The sequence below is a fragment of the Morone saxatilis genome, unplaced genomic scaffold (genome assembly GCF_004916995.1).
Source record: "Morone saxatilis isolate NCDOM2014 unplaced genomic scaffold, NCSU_SB_2.0 Contig20, whole genome shotgun sequence".
NCBI classification, from domain to species: domain Eukaryota; kingdom Metazoa; phylum Chordata; class Actinopteri; family Moronidae; genus Morone; species Morone saxatilis.
In genome coordinates, this window is record NW_023339763.1 from 20,046,752 (window position 1) to 20,070,668 (window position 23,917).

Here is a 23,917-nt window from a genome sequence, read left to right on the forward strand (position 1 = left end):
AGTCCAACCAATACATGATACGTTAAATAGTTTGTATGGATACACAAAATGGTTCCTTACAGATTGCCTTATAAAGCAAATTCTGACTATATATCTAAGACTATATTCATACCTGACATATTTTCATTTGTCTAATCCAAACCTGGCTTAATGAACATATGTCCATTTAATGATTATGCATGGCAGAAGTAACCCCCTTTAAACAGTATGGGATACGATTAGTGGAGCTTATTGTTGGAGCAGGAGCCCGGCAGTGCTCTGAGGATGCAACAAGTGAACCGGTGGTCCTCCAGTGAACCGCGCACACAGCGGTGCTCCGTTAGATACCCTTACTGTGACAGTGTTAACCCTCACTGCTCCGCTGGGTACGGCTCATGTTACAGAGGATGGGGACTTCGGCCAATGGCTAATTAACTAGCTTCATTTAGCAAACTATATTAAGGTCAAGAAGCGGACGCTAATGCAATGCAGGCAACGCTACTTAACAAGGTGAAGAGCAGGCTGTATTACCGTACGGCTGGGACAACTCCTGACTACGAGCTAACTTACAACGTGTTGTGTTAGCCACCGTTAGCTAACCGTTAAGTTTCCCAGCCACAACTTGAGTATCAAACTCACCTCTCAGCGGACTCCGCTCTTATATTTAACTTTTCATCAGTGGACTCATCCTCTTTCAGCCGAGGTACTTCTGTGGGCATTAAAAGGAGCTGTCTGTCAGCAGTGAGGCGGGCGGGGTTAGTGGTTAAAGGTCCACAGAGCCATGCAACAGGGGGTTTGTTTATCTGTGCGGCACCAGTGTCACATTCACGGTCTGTCCAGCGTCATTGTGCTGGCCCGTCCAGGCACCGTGCTGCATTCAGGTGCACCTCGCCCTCGTCTCATCAGCTACAGATCTGCTGTGATGCTGTACGACGTGTCGGACATATAAAATGTTGTTCCGACATATAAATGGTACATTTTAAAAGCCAAGCGCGATAGATTTGTATTGTCCTGCAATATCTTATTGGTGTGTTTATTCAGAGTTTTTAGTCATTTATCAATTTAATTCAGTTGAAATTTGCTTTGAATGAATGTCAACAACAATATTGCCAAAGCATTAAGAATAAATGAAACAAAATAAATACATTTCATGATTTAAAACAAGAAAAGAGTAGCAAAAGGTTTTTCAAAACGTGCTATGTGTGTGTTTGTGTTTGCATTATATTGTTGTTTATGTGTCTGTACGTGTATATAAGTAAGAAATAATCATTCATAATACTACTATCTGATATGATGACAATATCTTATGCAAGAAACAACCAAGTGTAATTATTTTCTCTTCTAATCTCTGGGATGAGGAGATACATTTTGCTGCAATTATTTCGCATTTGGGGATTTCTGCCCGTAAACACGGGAGTCTGTTTTTGATTCAATATATATGTATATTCTGGTAATTCAGAAGTATTTCTGCCTTAAAGATTCATATTTTGGGTATTTCTGGGGAGCTAATGATTATCATTACTTCTAATTGCCTTTTCCTCGACTCCCAAACTTCCTAGTTAATATAGACAGTTTGGCTCAATTTACAGATTTGTCGAGTTGTTTATGTCCGTTTTTGCAATTTCAGTATTCCCGACAATCCTTAAAGGCAACATAATCACTGCGTCCAAACAACTTGTGTGAGATGGATGACCACTAGTGGCTACAGGCTGCTAGTGCAGAGCTGCTGAGGTTTGTACATTTGCCTTCATTGCGGTACCCTGATCAGAGGGATTATTGTAGTGGATCATTATGGATTTATCATAAATAGGGGGTGATTATGTTAACTATTTTTTAACATGAATATATTATAATATTAATATGTATTCTCCTAATACTTTCTAAAGATCCCCTGCAGGCAGGCTTATACAAATAATCTGCTTAGAACAATAATGTGTATCTGATGATTTCTGCAAAGAAGTATAATTTACACATTAAAAGGGCATCTACACTTTCTACCTCATTCTCTGAATCTCTGAATATGCTAATATTGTTCATTTCTAAAGTTTTCCTGTTGGACAAAAGATGTCTCCTACTTCACTGTAAAGTCCATTCTCATTGATGTGGCACTGGGGAATTCAAGTTCTACATCACACTCTACAAGTGCATACTGGACGCAGGACTGGATTTCCAAAATGTGATGTTAACAAATCTTGCTTATAGGCCCCGCCCCCTTAAAATCAGATTTATTCAGTGAGCAACAGAGAAACTTTTCCCACTTTCAGCAATAAATGTAAAACTACCTTCTAGTGTCAAACTCTGTACATACAGCATTCTGCACAGTGAAGATCAAACATCAAACTGTAGGCAGAACAAAAACTGATTTTTAGTGGAGGGAGACTTTAAGTACTTAACCACAAACTGATGGTCAAGTCTGCGGACAGAGGGCCATACACAACCTGCATTATTTCCTCTCTTTGTCGTGATAGATGTATGCAAGAGTTTTGAGGTTTAAAGATCTGAATGTTTGTGTGCTGTGGAGAAGAATCTGCTCGAATGAAACCAGTATAATTATGTCCATGCAGAATTTTCAGATTTTATAGAACCAGTATGTCCAACTGTTATAAGATAAGATATTATGTCAGAGTAGAAAAAAACAGGTGTAAGTACCAGAATTTATAATGGCTGAATTCAATTTAGCTGCTTCAGTTTCAGAGAGCAGGTGTTATTATGCATCATGATTTACTGGGACACCTGAATGGAACTGAGCCATTGTTAATCTTATTAGTAACACCTGCTTTCCCCACTATAATAAGTCTAAATGTCTGCTGTAAAAACGGCCTGTTTTGTGGAATCCAAACTTCCCCCATATATATAGAAACTAATTCTCTCTTAGCAACTGTTTTCACTTCTCACCTCTCCCCTATAATTTTATTTTCTCAGTGTAATGCCAGGTGTCTGCACACTGTTTAATGTGGTGTGTGCTCGCGTGTGTTTCATAGCACAGAAATATTGGATACCTGGCAAACAGGAAGGAAGAAAGCAGCGGACACAGAACACAGCCGGCTGGGCTGAAAATAAGCGTGCTAAATCAAAGTTCAAAGTCAGTCTCGCGGAAAGCACTGGCAGGCACACAGGATGTAAAAAAAAACAAAACTTCAGTAGTAAGACAGGAAGCAGAATTAAAGAATGGCTGAAATTGATGACAGTAAAGCTATGCAGCCAAGTAGACAGAGGAATCAAGCTTAGGCTTTAAGTGCAATGTCAGGTGTCTGCACAGTGTCTAAGTGCCTCTGAGTACTCTTTAAAGCATTATTCTTTAATACACCAAGGAAAGATAATTAGAAAATAGGTGAGCAAGTGGCTGATAAGGAGGCAGGGAAGGACAAACGGACTGGGGAGGGAGGGACATGTCTGTAAGTGATGGTAAAGGGAGACCTTGCAGATATCACCATGACTCCTTGCTTTTACAACAGCCCTGATTTCTCATCACTTTATGTTACCTGACCAGAGGGCCAGGTACCATCTTACCTTCCCTTTTGTTAGGAATTGAATCCTTTATGCTTTTATACTTAAACTCTGATCACAGCGATATTTGATCACTTCTTTTAGTCTGGTGGAGGTGGAGTTATGTGCTGCATTTCATAATTTGCATTTCATCCAATATGTGTTTGCTACTATTACAATCATCTCACTTTGTTCTGTAGTTGAGGATGTGATCAACAGGAATGCACTGTTTAATATGACCCCTGGGCCTTGATAAAATGCTTCCTGAGATTTCATTATTTGGCAAAGGATGATCATTGAAATGTATAAATCCTCAAAGGTATGTACATACCTTTTCAATATCATGTTGCCAAAATCCATCAAAGAGGCAAAGCATAGCATGTCGGACCACTGGGTGGCTTTTGTATGAGCAGATAATAAGCCTGTATTTTGACACTGTGTTTTTGTGGTATTATTCATTTCAGTAATGCATTAGCGCATTAGGGTGAGCGCATCTGCAATGGCTTGTGCGCGCTGTGAGAGTGAAAGAGACAGACAGAAAGAGAGAGATTCAGCATACCACTCCACAGTATGTTATCAGGGTGTCCTTGGGCCGCTCCCTCTCTCATTTCCATCTCTGTCTGCTCACGTGTGGCAGACTGTTGGGAAGAGACAGAAACAGGGAGAGGGGGAGAGCAAATGTACTGCAAAAATCCCAAACGCCTGGTGCTCCTTAATCATTCAACACAGTTAGCCTCTAACAGCGTATTTCACATCTACAATCATACTCCTAAATACTTCCCTGAAAACAGATAACTGTCTTGTTTCATGTGCCTCGGCTGTGATCAGATTCAGTACATGCTGTATACCTTTGTTGAGCATCTGCCCTGCTTCTGCAGGCCATGCACATGATGTGAGCATATTTCTGCTGCTATATTTTCACATACAATATGTTCCGGCACATATGGCTTTTGTATTTTTGAACCATCTCAGTATAATACCATCTGTGAATGGTTCTTTTCATCTGATGGAATCTGATCTTTTGCTATAGCGATTAAATGTCTTTTGTGGCTGTTTATCTACAGTATTTTGACATGAGCTTTGAATTGACATGATGTATTACTGACTGTAAATTGTATTGAAACCTCTGTAAAATTCAAACCAGCCAAATGACCAGAGGCATAGCGCTCTCTTACCATCTTTTATTTACAAGGAATTTGTGTGTCTTTTCTTAACTTGACTCAGTGTGCATCCTATCATTCACTGACACTATGTTGTTTCACATTGTTTAACATAGGGCTTCAAATGATCATTTTATAATAACACTGGTATTTCCTTACCTTAAACACAATACTCCAGAGGTTATGCAATATACTTTGGTTACTGAAATCTTTAAAACAAACCAGTCAGATCAAGTATATTTAATGAGTCTATATTTTTATACACACAACCTACTGCTGTCATTGATTTCTACTTTTATAATTTAGGAATTATTATAATATTTGTGAACTGTGTCACAGTTTTAACCACCTGCATTACAGAATACTACTTGTCTTCATGACCCACTAAAAATTATTGTCCAACACAAAGGTAACAGGATGTCATGCTGCGCTATTTGTGTCAAGTTCAAATTCAAGGGTTTAGATAACTCCTAGCTTTGTGAGAACTGGACACTATGACATATAACCCAAGGTGATCTATGAACTTGCCACTCCTTACGGTCTGCACTGTTGTGGTTATGTAAAACAGACTCCAGGAACATGTACAATAGCTGACCTTACCAAACCATCAACACACTAACAAGACATCCATTCCAGAAACTTCATAATTCCCAACGGATAATGGCCCGTTGTGTGTGCCTCTGCTTGGAAATTCAACTGGGAAAGGAAGAGACTGGTCTTCCTTGAGCCTATTCTTCCTTCAGGCTTTTTGTTTGTGGTGTCTTTGTGTTCCTCTTTTCATCGTAGCCAGACCAGTGGTTCCCAACCTTTTTACTTAAAGGAACCCTTTTTCTATCATTGAGACAACTGACCACCCCTGTCTAAGTGACTATTTTATGGATGTTTCATATTATATTCCCTGCATGACAATAACAGAATAGAACCACTGATAAACTGTACAATGAACCCAAAAAGTCAATGCGATAACGGCAGGAAATTTGTGTAAAATGAGAAATTTGCTTGAATTCTGAGCAGATTAATTCCTGTGAATATTGCATCAGAGAGTTTTCCTAATATTTTGGGAACTTTTAATACAGTTCTCTGTCTGTATTATGTAGTTAAAATGTTTTTATAAATACTTCTTTTGTTTTATTCTCCCTGATGATGGGTCATTATTCTATTAGCTCTTTGGTTGTGAAAAGAGCTTGTGACGAGGCTGTTTAGCAGAGAGTGAAGGCTCTGTGAATATAGCTTTCATTCAGGTCTTCCCCGTGCAATTAAGAGATATAAAGAATAGTCTACATCTTAAATAATAATCTAAACTTTACTAAAACGACATTTTTTCATTTAGTCTCCTTCACAATAATTAATGAAATGCCTGATGTATATTTCTTTCACCCCTTGAAATCAAAAAGGCCTCAAGACCCCCTTTGAATCTTTGGCAACCCCCAGGATGGGAACCAGTGGCGACATCTGAGCACAAACATCTGAGCTCATTGATATTTACAATTAAATATGTCATATTCAAACAAGTTAGCTAGGTACAGAAATGCAGGTTGATGAACTGAAGTGCAGTGGAATCTGGTTTAGATTTTAGCAAACACAAGTTGGTACCGCAAAATTCAGTCTTCAATATAAAATGAGGAAATAAGTGAGGGAACTATATCTATGTGTCAAAGATAATGCCTTTCAAAGTACTTGAAAATACAGGAGGCTTTTTAACTCAATGTCACAGCACACACGTACATCAAAAAGTTCCTAGTCCTAAAGAAAAAGAAACACTATCTTGTTCTTCCCTGGTGTATACATTCATTAGGCCCCTGGGGGCAGATTAGGATGCACTGAATAGCATTCTGTCTGGTATCTATAGATAAAAAGCAAGTGGTCGGTTTCTCTAGTAAACAGTTAATGATTGTGTTACAATAGGTCTGCAGTTGCAATGTTTTACTTTTACTGCCATTGGCATTACATTTATTATCTGCATATTTCTTGAAATGACTCATCTTTAAAGAATATCTGATGTTAGATTATTGGTAGAGACCACAAGCAGAGCTAAAAGTTGTTCACAACTTACTTCCGCAAATGTCCAAAAAACAAACCTAAAACTGCTGTTCTCTCAGCTGTATGGAGTGTTTTAGCATTTTTCAGCTTGTTGTTTTGGTTTAATGACCCTTTATGTTTTCACCTCGCCGTTCTCTGTGAGGCAGCTACTCACTGTACGCTACCTTAGTACAGCACTCAGCAGTTAGTGGCTAGCTACTGAACATTCAGGAGCAGAGCAGCTAGAGAGCTAGGTATTTCTACCTAGAGTTTCTAGCTAGAGTTGGTACAGACCAAAAACCGAGCTAAAAGCTGAATATGTGTGGTCACAAACATGACTTCAAAGGAATGCTAATATTTCTCAGTATCTCCTGGATGTGTGTTGACAAGTTAACAAGTTTGCTATACTTAGTTTATAAGGTGAGTGTAAGTGTTTACAGCTTGTTTCCACTGCCTTTAGGTGGTCAAGAAATCCGTTGATGCAGGATTAAGGTAAAAGTTTAAGTAAATAACTAGATAAGTAAATTAATAGTAATCAGTTAATGCTAATAGCTCAGGGAGAAAGGAACATAAGTAATGGCTGGTATATTTACAGTAACTGCACACATTCATATTTGTTAGCTTCCCACCTTAAAACTAAACTCTTTACTAGTGTAATAGAATCTCTTACTGTCTCACGGCCAGTGTGATATGAAGCGAAGAATCACAACAAGCGCAGAGGTCAATTTGCAAATTATTATATTCTCTCTCTGTGAAGGCTGTCTCTCTTACGGAGAATTTCCATGACTCTTTAGTAAAGGAAACGGTGCAGACACAAGATGTAAGTTTTCAAGGCAAGATCAGGCTACTTCTAGATCTGTAACGTTGGCTGTGTGGTGTTTTCTCAACCCTATCCACGGGGTTCAGAAAATTAGCTTAGTGTAACAGAATCCCTGTATTTTGGCCCGATCACTGATTCGGGTGACACCGCAGGAAGGATCCTGAATTGGTCCTTGAAAAGCCTGTCAATGGCCAAGGACAGACTGCACGTTTCTCCGCAGCTCAGGAAGGATTAGTGTTGTGAAGCAATTGCTATTAGTCTGCTGCACAATTCAGAGAGGCCCCGGGCTTTTCTTTGTAAGGACGCACGCAACTGACAGAAGTGTAGAATATCTTGTACTTCTGAAAAATCACCACATTAATACACATTAAGCTTCCTTCTAGCTCAAAGGAGAGGCTTTTTGAAGACAAATAAACAAGATGGAGTGCAGTCATTCATGGACTAAGGATTTAATAAAGTAATATTTCTTTGTAACACATTAAGATTATCATTTTAAAGGAATTTAAAGGTGAAATGCAGCATAGCGACCCCACACAATTTTGTCTTCTGACAACGACTGAAAAAAGGGCAGTTTAAAGCATTAATAAACACTCAACCAAGATGTTCATGTACAGTTTGCCTTCTCTTTTCACTCCACTGTGGTTGATCCTGTATTACGTTTCAGTTTTCTGTGGGACTAACGGAGGTCTGGAGGATTTTTAAAACCTTAACAACTCTGTACAACTTTCTGATTTATAACTTTCATTGACTCATAATCACACAGTCTTTTACTTTAGAGTTTCTCTGTGTGGGAGAGTCATGTGCGCACACACACACACACACACACACACACTGACACAGGAGCTGAGCCACAGCCTTGTCTCCCTCTGTGAGTGTGTGCAGAGATGAGCAGGACCGCACCTTCTGTGAGCGCTACCTGAAACTGGAGATGCAGGGGTACCAGTGAAGGGTTAGTTTTCACTGTCTTTGTCTTTCTTTTTTTTTTTTTTTTGCCCCTCCTGCTTCTTTTAAGCATAGACAGGTGTAGGGCGTTAGGATATTAACATACAATGCTCTGGTATTTATTGTTTTACGTAATCTCTGTCACTGAAGCCAGGTACTTATAGTCAAGCAGGGTTAAGGAGATGAAAGACCATAACCAAGTAGCGCTGGATACTCCTGCCTCCACTTCTACACACACTTTCTGTGTTTTCTGTGTGTCTTGTGGAATTAAGCTGCCTGCTATCTGAGCAACTGAGGACATTTTTTCAGTACCTTTTTGGGGGACGAACCCTTTTCTATTTTTATTCCGTTTTTTATTGTGGGTGAAGATAAATCCATTCACAACAGGTATGTATTTTTAAAATGAAATACTAAGTTGTTTGTTTGCTTGATTTGATTATCATGATCATTTTCAACATGAAACTGGTTCTGTGACATATCAGTGTCTTTAAATTGTTGCTGTCATTTAAGTTTGTTTTGCGATAACTGCATATTCCTTATAATGTGCAGGGACAGATGGGACAGAGGTTAATTAAGACGTCCATCCTGTACAGTGTTGTTGCAAGGCATATGTTCAAAATAAGATAATACAATGCCAAACATGTTCAGATTATATGAATTATTACCTTATAATACTGAATCATGACATTTCTGAATGCTCAAAAAGATAACTTTGCAGAAAAGAAGATATAGCACATAAAAAGCTATGGTCAGACATACAGGCTGACAAATGCATTGATTCTCTGTTTGAATGGCATAAACTTCTCTCAGTTAAAGAGACTGACAGTATTATTCTCTGGTTTATCTCAGACATTAAGGGGTATTTTTGTGGGGCCGAGATCTTTCAGCTATTTCTCAGCACAGGGAAGCGAGAAGGGAGGGGAAGCAGAGCCGACACAAAAGGCAACATTATTCCCCAGCGGATCTGCGCTACATCCTAGTATGAATGGAGTATTGAAAAACATAACATTGGGGACTAGATTATTTTTCATCCCTCATAACTGAGCCATTTGTCCCGGAGTTTCGAGTGGTTTGTTGGTACAGTCTGCAAATGAGACAGCCGTGGTTCTCGAGTGCTGTGCTTGCTGTGCTGGTGTTAAAATGCCCACCTCCCAATTGGTTGCACAATGAGCTCTCTGTGGGCCCTCTGCGCTGCACCTTTTGAGACAATGCAACAGTCCAGTGAAAACAGACTGGACCTGGATGAAGACAGCAACTGTCCAGAGATGTTTCTGTGGCTGCTTTTCTTGTCCCTAATGGCCCCACAAAGGTTCTGTGTTAAATGTGCCTCCACGAGCTGAAGATAACTGTACGTATACAGTACAGTGGCTCAAGATTTTAACATCCCCCCCTTCTCCCCCTGCATCCTGCTCTCCAAGGAGACGAGAGGCGCCCCTGCAGTGTCATCAGGTGCCTAAGCGTTTTGGAGGGTTCTAGTGACAGATTGCAGGAAGCAGCGTTTATGCCTGACGATGGGGACCACAGAAAGCAGAAATGTCTTTTTGTGCCCCCTGGGTTCGGAATGTCCACTATCTCGAGGGGCCAATATCAAATTCTCCCCTCATCATCCCCTAATACACATTCCTGTGTAAGGTCAGGGGGAATTCTGCATCAGCGAAGAGACAAACAACCCAAGGCCGAGCCGCACACTGTGGTCTCCTAATGATAACCTGTTTTTAATAACACGATTCAATTCATTTCTGCCCTATTTGATCAAAAAGAATATGCGAAATTTGGAATTTAGTCATTACAGCTTCTCAATGGCAATATTATCGTATACTGTATTGCTTTTCCTTTTGGTCCAGTGTATGTGAAAATCAACAATTTCAATTACATCCTCACACTATGGCATAATTTACTTCATATCTTATATTTCTTGTATTTGAATCAGATAAATGTCATTCATCCCAGTTTCTCCCTTGAGAAGAATGTAGGGTATTCGGTGTCTGATCACAGCACTATCTAACTCGGATTATTGAGTGATTGTCAGTGAATCCCAATATTCTATATCTGAAGGAAAATCCCCTTGATAATCCAAAGACCATGCCATTCCTCTGTTTGTAACACAAGCCATCCCCAGCTGTTGATGATGTGGTGAAGCTTGGAAAATAAACCTCCTCAGCTCTAACTATCAGTGCGGCTTCCGTTACCCACTGCCAGGTTGGCGCACGGCGGCCATTTTGTGCTTACAAAACAGCAACGTAACTCGACTCCCTGTCCCCAGTTTTATTGGCAGCAGCTGCACTTTTCGGGGGCACATGCGCCCATGTCTTGGGAAACTGAGGTGACTATGTTAATAATCTGTTCCTGGATTCCTTGAAGAACTTCCTTACAGCTCTCTAATGCCCACGGAGAGCGATGTGCATCACATGATTTCGAAAACGATTTCTTTTTGGGCTACACATTTCCCAAGCCTGACCTCAGACTACCATCAATACCTACTACAGCACAACAACAACAGCCGCAGGCTCAATCAGAGAAAACAATCCAATACTATAATTAGGCTACTCTGAACCAGGACAAAAAATAGTGATTGTTTTGTAGTAGTAGAAAAGTGTCTACAACACTGTAGTCTACTACATTTAGAAGTGCGTCCACATACAGCTCAGGACTTTGGGAAGCCTGGTGTGAAACTGATGGTGTGTGAATGTGTGTGTTGCAGGCGGATGGTCAGTCAGGCAGCCATGCGAGGCCAGCGTGTGGTGGAGAGCGAGTGTAGGTGCTGGAACCCAACCGTCTGGGTCCTGGTGTCTCTGCTAGGAACCCTCGTCTTGGTGGCCTTCAGTGTGTTGCTGCGACTCGGTGAGTTTGTGAGTGGGGGAAGGGGCCGCGATACCATGTTGGATTTGCCCAAAGTCTACAGGTCAACTGGTCAAGGCCTCTCCCTCCAAGCTACCTGCCATACAGAATACTACATATGATTAGGAAGAAATGTTTTTGAATGTATTTTTCTGTATTTGGGTCCATTTTTGAGAAATATTTCATACAGTGATTAAGTAAAAGAGATAGCAGATATTAGAGTAACCACAGGCTGCAATACTTTTTACAATGTATAATTTACAATGTACTTTTTATGAGTCTGAGTACAGTAAAATGTGTCCAAATCAGTACTTGTAAATACTTTTATAAAACAGTTGTTCTCTTACTCTTAGTTTCCTAATAAATATAGCAACTTCTTATCACCCCATATCAATTTCAGGCTTAACTCAACAACTTTACCACTTGTCCACCATGTCGATTTAACCCACTCCCACTTCGAGTCTGGCTACGAATACCGATAAATTAGCTGGTTGAACAGATACAGATAGTGGTGTACTCGCTCATCTCTAGTTTAAACGTGTGTATTTTCAAATGCACAGGTCACATTAATTAAAAATGCCTAGGCTAGAAGACAGGTAATTTTCTGGTTCATTCTCATTGTTAAAGAGAACAATGTGAAATATATATGGAAAAGTAATAGTCTCTAAAATAGATAGAACAGGTTATTAAAGTGTATAATTTCCTTAAGGGATAACTTTTTATACTGGCTCAGGACCAGAGATTGATTGTATGAAGACTGAAACTGACTCCCAAACTGTATCTAAAGCTATGATCTACCACTGTAACACACCAAACTCCTGTGTCCTTGCTTTTTAAACTGTTAAATAGGATGTCTCTTTCAATCTGTAGTTGTTAAATAAGGACCATCAACATTTTACTGACCACTCAGCCTGAATTCATTTTGTAGCAATTTTGTAGCAATTAATTCTGCTACATGTTTGATAACTTGATTCCAAGGGAAAAAGTTAGTACTACTGTAAACTGAAGCAGAATGTGACACGTGAGATGATTTATTGTGTGTTAGTACATGTTTGGGATATTAATAATGCTCAAGAACCGGGTGTACCTGCATGTGAACTCCCTGTAGATTAGTGCTTTTGTGTCCACAGTTACTGTCTGCCCTGTGTTTGCCAGTGATAGCTGGCTAAAAGCCCTGCAGTTATTTTGAAGGGAGCCAGGATCAATTCCACTCACTGGACATTATGGATCAACAAATATATAGAGAACAATTTATTCAAATGTGCTGACACCAGCTTATTGGATTTGTCTCTTGATAGAGCCAACAGATATCCAAATGTGTGCCTTGCTAACATTTTTTTGTATTCAAATTGCAGGTGATTTGAAAATAAACAGACGGGCTGTATCCAGTAAGTAATGTTTCATTTAATCGCCTTTTACTTTTCAGATCCTCTAATATATAAACCTTTAGAATAAGAACTATGCCTTCCCATATCAAAAACCAGGACGTAACCTACATGTGACATTGTAAACAGATGTATTACCAGCCCCTGAAGCTATGATAGGTAGTTTTAAATATATATAGTGTATGTTTCAATGCCATAGACAAATGAGATGAGTGTGAATTGACCTACATTGGGTATGATGGTTAAAAAAATCCCTCTGGTGTCTTTGTGAGTTGTTGAAACCTGATATATTAGTCTTCAGGCACTAGACTGTCCTTTATACATTAAACCTCTTCTAATGTGGCTTTTGGGAAAATAGGCTATGTGTTGTGTCAAAAAACATCTCAGAAATGTACACTCATGTGACAGCTCCGATGTACATGGACGCTCTATGTTTTGCATCAGAAATATCTACTGACTGTTTTATTTGATTCATTTAATAGCCTTAATAAAAGTGTTATGATTGAGGGAAAAAATTGATTAGGTGTTGTGTACGCCCTAATCAAGCATAAGAGTTTATCTTTGTCCTTCACTTTCAAAATAAGAGTCTACGAGGCTGAAGCTTTGAGCTAAATGCTAATGCCAACGACAATGCTAACATACTGATGTTTAGCAGCTATAATGTTTTCTGTGTTCACCATCTTAGTTTAGTGTGTTAGCATGCTAAAGTAGTCTAATTAGCAAACAACACAAAGTATTTTGGAACATGAATGTGGGAACCTAATTTTATGGCAAACCATCCAATAGTTACTGAGGAATCTGACTCAAACTCATGGTGTTGCTAGGTGAAAAGTCTGTGGATCAACCTACACGCTGGACCTTCACAGAACATATTTCTGTTGTAGCTGGTGCAGTACCTGGTCCGAACAGGCCTCCTGTTGTGGTTTCACTCTGTGTATAGTGTTACAGGAAAATAGATATAGTAGATATAGAGTACAGCAAATATGGAAGGCCAAGAGCCTCCTTTCAACAAATAATTTGACCACTCTCTCTCTTTCTCTCTCTCTCTCTCTCTCTCTCCCTCTTTCCTATATCCCCTCCTCCCTGCTGTTTCAGCCAATGGCTTACAAACCCCTGTGAAGACGCAGTACCAAGGTAAGCATGAGCTATACAACTATACAACTACTTCCACCGCAGCATCTTCCCTCAGAAGACACTCAGAAAAACATGTCTGCATCCCGACAACACCACGAAAGCCTATCAGTGGCTGGCTGTGTGTCAGTGTAACAGAAAGAAGGTAGATCAGTGCCTGGGGCTTTTTAAACAAGGTCACTTTCCCAGCTCTCATTTCCCTAATCCCCACTTATTTGCTATGTAACCTCCCACCCTCCTGCATCCACCTCACTCACTTCCAAGGAGTCATGTGGCTTATTATGTTCAGAAGTATTTTTTTTTCTTGCTATTAACTGTCATTACATTAGGGCAGTGCTAGTCCTGTTATCTGTTTTTTGTTTTGTTTTTCAAATAGAAACATGTTGTTGAAATGTCCCTCAGGAAGAGATTTTATCAGCCTTAGATTTTTCATTAAGTATCACAATCATAACCAGAATATCCTCATCTCAGTCAAAGACAAGAATGTAGTTGTGATTGAAAACTGACGGCAAAATGGGACCCTGACAGATATCTGCTTTATCTCCAAAGTTCAACTGGTGAATGGTCGTAACAGGTGTGAGGGCAGAGTGGAGGTGCGCTACAATGAATCATGGGGCACAGTGTGTGACGACGACTGGGACATGGTGGATGCCAACGTGGTGTGTCAGCAGCTGGGCTGCGGAGTGGCTGTGGCGGTGGGCAGCAGCTCTAAGTTTGGACAAGGCACAGGGCCCATCCTGCTGGATAATGTGGACTGCAGAGGAAGTGAAACAGACCTCAGTCAGTGCCGTAGTCTGGGCTGGGGCATCCACAACTGTTACCACTATGAGGATGTGGGTGTTACCTGCAGAGGTAAAGCCTTTATACAACATTTAAGTTGGCTGAGGTGGTGGTGACTAAATGACTAAAATTCCTGCTTCCTTTAAATTTTTCTGCTAGAACCCGCAGTGGTAGGGGCAAAAGGTTTTGAGGACCGCACCACACCGCCCCTGGAGAACTCCGGTTTACGTAAGTGCTCCCTGCTTTTATCTAAATGAGACTGGTCTTCTGCCAACCTGAAACATCAGAGGGATGAGTTTGTCTTTTTTTTTTTAAAAAAAGCATAAAGGCATATTCAATTTTTTAAAATGTAATTTTTTTATTATTATTTGGCATTTTTGACTTTGACCACTGACACATTTTTCCTGTATAAACTTAAAAGATGCACTATTCAGTATTTTTACATAACAATGGATCACATAACTACTACTACCGAAACTGCAGATCTCCTTAGCTCTCTGGAGCTTTATAGTGTCTTTCAGCTTGTTTTGATTTTACTGTACCGCAATTTTACTGTATTTGGCATTGTCTTTGGCAGCAACGGCAGCAGTTTTCAGTAAAAAAAACACCAAACATAAGGCGCACAGTTAGCGACTAGCTGGGGAAAGAGCCAGGTGTTTCCTTTAGGAGTTAGTGGAAACCAAAACCAAACTATAAGTAGAGAGAATGCTGGACTAAGTAAAATGTTGGCCATATCACTTTAAAGCTCAGCTTGTTTCCACTGCCCCAGAATGACCAAATAAATCTGTTATAGCATTTGAAAGTGCATCAAATATTCACTTTAAAAAACACAAACCCCACCTGTATGTGGCATTCATCTTCAGTGAACACAACTGATGAAACCACCAGAAATGGAATCAGGCCATGGACAGATGCTGCATTGTCTCTTATAAAGTAGATCAGACGGTTATTCTTTCCAGTGCAATTTTACAAAATGCTAGTGAAGCTTCCTTGACTGTAGAAGATACTTTAAAAAATATGTTGTGTATTCAGAGGACTTAGACTTCAGGCCGGCTTTTCTCTGTGTTCGATAAGATGGCTTATGCTGTAGGATCAAAATCAACAACACACACACACAAATCTAGCAGACAGGTGGCATGCCAGATGTTTCTACAAAATGCAAGTGCAGGTTTCATTAAATAATGAATGATGGCTTATTTTGTGGGTCCAAAATGTGGGAATCATGTATCACACTGAAATTGACATGCACAGTTTATTAAAGGATTAATTAAAATAAATGAAAAAAAATAAAAAAATAAAATACATATATTGAATCAAAGGGGTATTTTATTTCAGCCTTGCAAAACTGTCACCAAATTTCACACAGCATCAAAGGCCTTTCAGTTCAGGGGAAAGTATCTGTTGGACATCTTAAGGGAAACAGTACAATACACCTCAAAGGCCTCTCTCTTGAATTCCAGGCCACTCCTTATTATTTGCTGGGTTTGTCTTTGTTGTGGTCGCCCTGTTGTTTTTTTTGCCTTAATTCCCATGAGGTTCCTGAAAGACGAGAGCTGAATCAAATTTAGTTAACAAGTGACGTATCTAGCTAATTCTCCAGTGGCCTTAATAAAACCCACAGTGAAGCAATCCAGATTCATGTCTTGCTTTCAGGTGGAGAGCATTTTTAAATCCTGGACACATGAGATTGTCTATTGTCTCCTCTAAAGGTGTGTTTGGGCTGAGGCATAAGATGACAACATCAGTGGTTAGCACAATATCAGATGTTCACCTTAACTCTCTCTCCTGCTTCAGTTTTTTTTTTTGGAGCCACAGTATGTATTGTATAGGCCTACACCCTTCTCCTTTCTCTGTATCAATGTCTCATTCCCTTTGTCTCATTTGCATAAATCCAAGAAGAAGTAACAGTTTCCCTCTGACAGCCCTAAATCAGCACATATTAAATTTAGCATTAATACAGATAATAAAAATATGTTGTAGAGAAATACATATGTCCCTTTAAATCCTCCCCTCTCCCTCTTGGTTTAGGAGATGGCACCATCCGTCTGGTGAATGGACAGAACGCCTGCCAGGGCCGGGTAGAGATCTACTACCAGGGAAATTGGGGGACAGTGTGTGACGACGATTGGGTCCTCAACAATGCCCGGGTGGTGTGCCAACAGACAGGCTGCGGTATTGCTGTCTATGCACACACCAACTCCTACTTTGGCTACGGAACCGGCCTGGTTCTCCTGGACAACGTCAACTGCCAAGGCACTGAACCGGACCTGACTAAATGCAAAAGCCTAGGCTGGGGCAAACACAACTGTGGCCACCATGAGGACGCTGGGGTCACCTGCACTGGTACGCTGCTCTCAGTCATAAGTCAATGTAAAAAAAAAAGTATCCTACTGGGGATCATGAATGTGTGTACAAAATTTCATGGCAATCTTTTTAACAGTTGTAAACATATTTCAGTTTGCATCAAAGTAATGGACCGACAACAGAGAGACATTAGCATCCCTAGAGCTGCTATCATGGCTAAAAACTGCATGACAACCATTCAGTATACTGACTGTTTACTAAGGCTGCACGGTATATGGATTGTTGGATTGTGTATATTTTGTGGCTATGTTTTGAGAGATATTGCAGTTACGATATGATTCATGATTATTGTAGGAATTAGAATTTTTTTCATCACAAATTACATTTTCACAAAAATAATCAATTTTTGGGGTCTGTACCAAATTGAAATGTTTTCCTAAATCTAAGGAAGAAGCTTTGTAGGCTAAGGCATCTCTGCAGCACTACAATACTTCAGTTTAATGTTCTTTTATCACTTATTTTACCTGTATTAAAACATTGCAGCTCTTCTAATTTGCATACTGATTGTGCAATTTGCATATTGCACTTGGCCATATTGCCATTTCGATGATGTTTTGATAAATTTTGCAGCCCTACAATTTATATAACTTTCTTTTGTCTCTATTCATTATTTCTGATGATAATTATGTTAGCAGTTATTAGTAGTTGTGGTAATAATAGTGGTTGTTCTTGTAGCAATAGGAAATACTAGTGGCAATGGAATAAGTCAGCTAGTAATGTTGAGGTAAAGATAAGATAAGCTAAAATTTTAAAGTAATCTATTGATTTTATTGATTGATTGAAGAGTTTATAATAGCAGTAGTACAATATAGGTATCTGTGTTAGTGACAAACATTAGCAGTATTAGTAGAAATAGTAATAGCAGAAGTTGTACTGAACATATAAATTAATTTATTTTCATTTCTACCCACTTAGGATCCACTACTCTATCTCCTCCAGTAACGCAAAACCAGAGAGGGCTCTGGGCAACATATAACACAGAAGGTATACAAACATTGTACACAATAGATGTTCATCTGTAAGCAAGCAAGCACACACTGACTATTACTCCTTTGGATCAGCATGTCCCTTTGGGTTTTCTGGATTGTTTTCCACAGGAAAAATGAAATGTGCACTTTTGCCAAATGACCAACAGGGAGAGCCATTTCTCCCCCATTGTCTTTAAATGAGTTACACCACAGTACCACGAAACATGGTGGTAAAAGTTTGCAACAGCCTAACCTCACCATGATATAAATAGAGTCTGATGTATTGTGCCATCAAGTAATCTTGTCATGTATCACATCTTCCCTCCAGCAACTGCTAAAGCTCCAGTCACCAACGCACTAAGTACAACAACTGTTACCACAACGGCACAGACAAAAGGTAACAATATTAAACTGATTCCTGCTTTATAAACACAAATACATTATGTTTAAATATTGGAATGACCAGGGAATATTATATAGCCTTTTTCTGTAATTGTCAGCCATATAGATTTGATCAGATAAGTCACCTCTTGCAATGTTGTACTTTATTCCCGTGCAGCCAAACCAGCCATTCGTGTGATGAATGGTAACAGTAGCTGCCAGGGCCGTGTAGAGGTCCTATACAAAAATGTTTGGGGCACGGTGTGTGATGATGACTGGGACATGCCCAACGCCAACGTGGTGTGTAGGCAGCTTGGCTGTGGCCCGGCTATCGCAGCTAAGGCCCAGGCCTTCTTTGGCTACGGTAGCGGCCCGATCCTCCTGGACAATGTGGAATGTAGCGGCTTTGAACTGGAGCTGTCCCAGTGCTTCAACCTGGGCTGGGGTCAGCACAACTGTGGCCATCATGAGGATGCTGGAGTTATCTGTGCACGTAAGACCTCGCTTGACATCATGTGGGGCTGAAAGCAGGCTACATTAGGGGATACATTTATGACATGCACAGATATGGTAGCTACTGCACACAGAGGATGTCTGTATCACAAACCTCTATCTTAGGTCATCAATTCCACTGAAAGCTCATACTTCCTTTTCATCCAGTCATCTGAGCCCGCCCTGCTGAGCTGTCCAGTTGCAATATATGACTGTAGTACTTTGAGGAGGACACAGCCCAGAGAGCATAAAAAATACAGTGAATGAGTTAAGGCACATCAGTGTCACTGCATGCCTGCAGGCCAAATTTCACTTCTTTGAGGCTAAATCAAGGGCTCATACAGACTCCCCTTTAATTAGATAGCACATCCTTGGTTGATTGAAAAACATGATTATACATTTGTTATATAAAGGCAGCACTTTTAAATCAGTTGTCTTAAGTAATTCTGCCTTCAGTGGATAATAATAATTGGCCAAGGGGAAATAATCTATAAGCATCACAATCATTACAAAAACATATTTTAACTGTTGTCGTTGAAATTGCCAAAAATGTTGCTGCAATGTGTGTTTTTGTATTGTAGTCCTAAAGGATCCAGAGCCTTCCTATATTGATAACTAGAGTAATCATATAAGAATTATTATATATTATTATTATTAGAATAATTATATAAGAATTATTAGAGTTATACTTTTGTGACCTGATGTTTCCTGAATATGCTCAGGACCCAGAGGATAACTCTTTTTTTCTGCTCTCCTCTGCTTCCCCTAGCTTTTGAAAACTACATTGCAAATGGACGTGACTTTAGAGTAACAGAAAGGATACCCGCCACCACCACCACCGCACCACCCTCCCAAGGTAGGGTAAATATATCTTCAACCAGCATAAAATTAACCCATTTCCTCTACACTATGTATTTATGTGACTCATTTTTGTAGGAATGCTAAGACTGGTGGGTGGCCAGCACCAATGTGAGGGTCGGGTGGAGATGTACTCAAATTCTGAATGGGGCACGGTGTGCGATGATGCTTGGGACCTCCCTGACGCCCAGGTTGTGTGTCGTCAACTGGGCTGTGGAGAGGCCATGGCGGCTCGGGGGGAAGCTTTCTTCGGGCCCGGCAAGGGAACAATCCTGCTGGACAATCTCAAGTGCAGCGGTGTGGAGGCCTCTCTGAAGGACTGCTCCCATATATCCTGGAATGTGCACAACTGTGACCACTCTGAAGATGCTAGTGTCACCTGCTCACTGTCGTGATTTCAGCTGAACCACACTCCCATCTCCACCATGGGTAGGAAGTGGGCTGGGACTTGTATACATTATGTAAATAACAGCTTTCACATTGCTGATGGAATACTCCACCACCAACAACATACAAAATAACTAATATGACAATATATGATTACATACTATAAACTATCTATGCCTATTAAGCACTTTATAAATAAATATATGATATAAAATACAATGTACACTGTTTTTTATTTGATAAACAAAGACAAACAAAGATTTTAACTGTCTGTCTGTCTGTCTCTTTTTTTGCCCCTAAATGATAAAATATTTACTGTACATGTGATTCTTTGATGATTAAGTAAGGTGTACTGGAAGAAAACCATCAGTTATTAATTATGTGGATAAAAGGAGACATTTTTGTGAAGTTCAGCTCCAAAATTTGCAAATATGTATGATACAACCAAAATACAAATGGGAAATGATATACTTCAAACCACAAAAATGCAAGAAAACAGAAACACCCATAAATAATTGTGTTATATCTTGTGAATACACGGTATCTCTACAAATAAATGTGTTACTTCTGTTCTGTATAACATCATATAAATAAATGTAACTAAAAATCATTTACATATGACAAAATAAATGTTCTTATTTTTCGGTATGTAATATATTTTTGGTGTAAAAACAGATCAGCATCTGCATTTCTCATTGTCCTAAATATGTGCATTGCTTTAATGTTTTAGTCTTCATAAAAGCACGTGCAAATATGATGACTCACTTGGTACTATAGTATTAGTTAGTTACAGCATGATTTACACCTTTTACTTTTCCCTCCATTAGTCCTTCACCATTCGTAGCTAATAGCAACAAGCTAATTATTGAGCTAATACATGATGTTAGCTTATTCAGTCCATGCACCAAAGTGAAACGATACCAATGATAACATCATTTAGTTGATATGTATAGATAATTGCCAATTAGCATGAATAAAATTACACTAACGGACTGCATCCGTATTGGACAATACTGATTGGCCAAATGTGCCAAAGAGTGATAATTGTAGTTAATGTTAAAATGTAGTGTAATAAAAGCAAAAGTAAAGAATAAAACCAGCAAGTTCAGTTTGATCAGTAGTGTCAGTTACACAGCAGTAACTATCTAGAGTTTGCTAACATTAGCAACAATAAGCTAATGGTCCTATCTGATCAAATACAGCTTTGAAAGGGGCAAGGATGCATTTTTTTATTATTCAATTTTCTTTTATAAGAGGAAGAATGTGTTTTTTCTCCTTTCAAAAGTTACATCTCACTTTAAACTCTAAATGGTCCATAAAACATATGAACAGTAGGGGAGAATGAGTTTGGTCGTCACACTTATTAGATTCCCTTTCAATGTGTAAACTGTCAGATGGGAATGTAGTGACCTTATTCTCCTTAAGCTTATTCTGTTCAAAAGATATGGACTGTCAAATGCGTCTTGTGTACTTATGACAACCGTCTCCATTGCAGGGTTGGTAGTCACACACTATGGGGTTGGTTGTTCCAATTATATTTTACTGGGGAAAAATATAAAATGGAGGCAATCTTAAAAATTAATTTAAATCGATTAATTTCACTGAAATGCAACATCTCATTTATGTCTTAAGATCCTCTCACCTCAATATCACATGTCCTGACCTCTGACCCCAATTCTGAAAATCAGAAATTTCAATGCCAACATTTTTTAACAGCGTTACATCTAGGGAGTGAGATGTAATGAATGTGACAACCAACCCCGTTCTCCTCTACCATTATATTAAAATGTGTTGAAGAATAGAATAGAAAATCACATTTGGTCTCAGATCAGATAAAAACATCAATAATACAAAAGAATTGAAAGTTAGAAGGCATCACTGTAATGCCAATAACATTTAAGATTTAATTGTCCACTCTGGCTCCAACCCAATTCAGGATGTCAGATTACTTTGATTTTGCTGAGAAGAATCAGAATTAACTAAATATCAAGGAGTTAATTATAAAGAAAGGTTTGACTGACAGCTGCCCGAGAAACTGCTGAAAATGTAGTACCTTTTACCTCCTGACAACAGTCTGGGTGATCTTAGAGCACATTAAATACCTTTTAAATTACGTATTTGTAGTTATTTTAAATAGGCTTTAAACAAATTCACCATTTCTTGATTTTAAGTTTGACCAGACATAACTTCAGTTTAAGATATACTTTATAAAGAAATGTATAAATAATTTGATAGATTTTGTGAAAAATTGTAACTTTGATTTCTTAAGGATATTTTACAATCAGAATTAAGTTGGAGACACAGTATCTTAAATCTGAGTTGTGAGATCAGTTAAGTATCACTTAAATATTTGGCTTTCACAGACAGTCAAACCTGACCAACAGATATCTGCAATTAGAGGATTCATACACTCTGATGGCAAAACCTTATTGTTATTAGTCAAATTGAGAATAATTCAGCATCTTAAATTAGCATTATAATTAGTCAATCAAAGATAATAAAAAAGACGCTTTAATGACTCTCCATAGCCTGCAGGCTGAAGAGCAAAGTTGGAACTGATTGATCAATTTCAGAAACATCAGTGTCTACACGGACAGGGAAACATAATGGCCTGAGGGCGTGTTCTATGACTCATGATAAAATGACTCAGCATATCAGCATTATGAGTCTCCTTCATACAGTAAATACAAAGATTACAATTACTTCAGAAATATTAGCAAATGGCATATCCATGGTTACAAAGGTATTTTCAAAAACAATTAATAATTGTATAAGAACAAACCAGATTCTGTTCATATATTTAAAAACATTGTTTCACATTAATGTTAAAAACACAGCACTAATACCTCCTTATTAAATAATACAAAATGAAACTGCTGATAAATTCTCAATGTTCAAACTATAATAGGCTTACTGCTATGCTTCTCCACTGCCAAGCAACAATGCTGCAGTAATGTCAAACATAAGATATGAACTGTTTTATGGTCATAGGTGTGTCTTTTCTTTATCAGCTACAGGGTTTGAAGGTGACTCAACCAATCAGATCTGAGGACAGGAAATTGGTTTCCTCAATCATTATTATAAAATAATAAGTAAAACATGTATTCTTAATAAAATATTACCTGTTACACATATTATACATTGAGCCTTTGTGGTCACTACTGTACAGACTGTATGTATTCTGAGAAACAAGAAATTACAGTATCTTGTAAGAGCAACATATATCGTGAGAGCATTATCTTGTCTTTATCCTTATTTCAGTACAGGTTGGGCTACCTGGAAATGGTATTACTCTTTGACCCCTAGATAGAAATAACCCTATTTTAACGCCCTGTTCCTCCCTCTCTCTTAGCAGAGCGTCCAGTTTCCAGATCTGGAATACATGGCAAAATTTGGTGTGAGGTAATCTGATAACACGCAAATTAATTGAGGATTATCAGCAATGTGAGCTTCATACCAGATGAAATGATGAAGACCAGATTTTGACACAGGGCTCCCTCTTCAAGACGGGGCCTACAAGATCAGATAGGCCCTCGTAAAGCCAGTTGGTATAGAGTACTGCAGGAATTAGTCCTAAAACTTGGGAATTAGTTAGCATTGTGGCAATTGTGGTTCCCTTATCTCAGAGGGTTTTGTTGAATGTGTTAGTGGTTAAATGCCAGAAATAAGGTCTGTGGTTAACACAAGCTTAAGAGATTATGTCGCCATGACCCTGCCCATGAATTTAGAAGCGTTGACATGTCTTAAAAAAGAAAGTGGCTAAATGAAACTACAGAGCATCAGTGATATTAAATGCTAGCACGGCGAATACAGAGCCTTGTCATGTGTATACTCACGCTTCTGCAAACTGAACTCAAACTTACCAACCGGTAGATTTTAATTACACGATTTAATTACAGGTAGGAAGTTTAGTGGTGGAGACGCTGA

At 39.0% G+C, this 23,917-nt stretch overlaps 2 protein-coding genes across 2 annotated transcripts in view; one reads left to right on the plus strand and one right to left on the minus strand.

Annotated features, from left to right (window-relative positions):
* LOC118331570 (peripheral-type benzodiazepine receptor-associated protein 1-like) overlaps nt 1-796 on the minus strand; it is a 61,217-nt gene extending 60,421 nt beyond the window's left edge. Inside the window, exon 1 of the mRNA XM_035666607.1 lies at nt 619-796. The gene's annotated coding sequence lies outside the window, so the exon portion shown is untranslated. The remainder of the gene's footprint in view (nt 1-618) is intronic.
* A 10,315-nt stretch (nt 797-11,111) lies between these two features.
* On the plus strand, nt 11,112-19,998 carry LOC118331839 (scavenger receptor cysteine-rich domain-containing group B protein). Its single transcript, XM_035666923.1, is given in 10 exon segments — nt 11,112-11,247; nt 12,600-12,632; nt 14,232-14,612; nt 14,709-14,768; nt 16,569-16,883; nt 17,820-17,888; nt 18,201-18,269; nt 18,432-18,746; nt 19,515-19,601; nt 19,682-19,998. Coding segments are annotated over 10 exon segments (1,782 nt in total).
* The last annotated feature ends 3,919 nt before the right edge of the window (nt 19,999-23,917 follow it).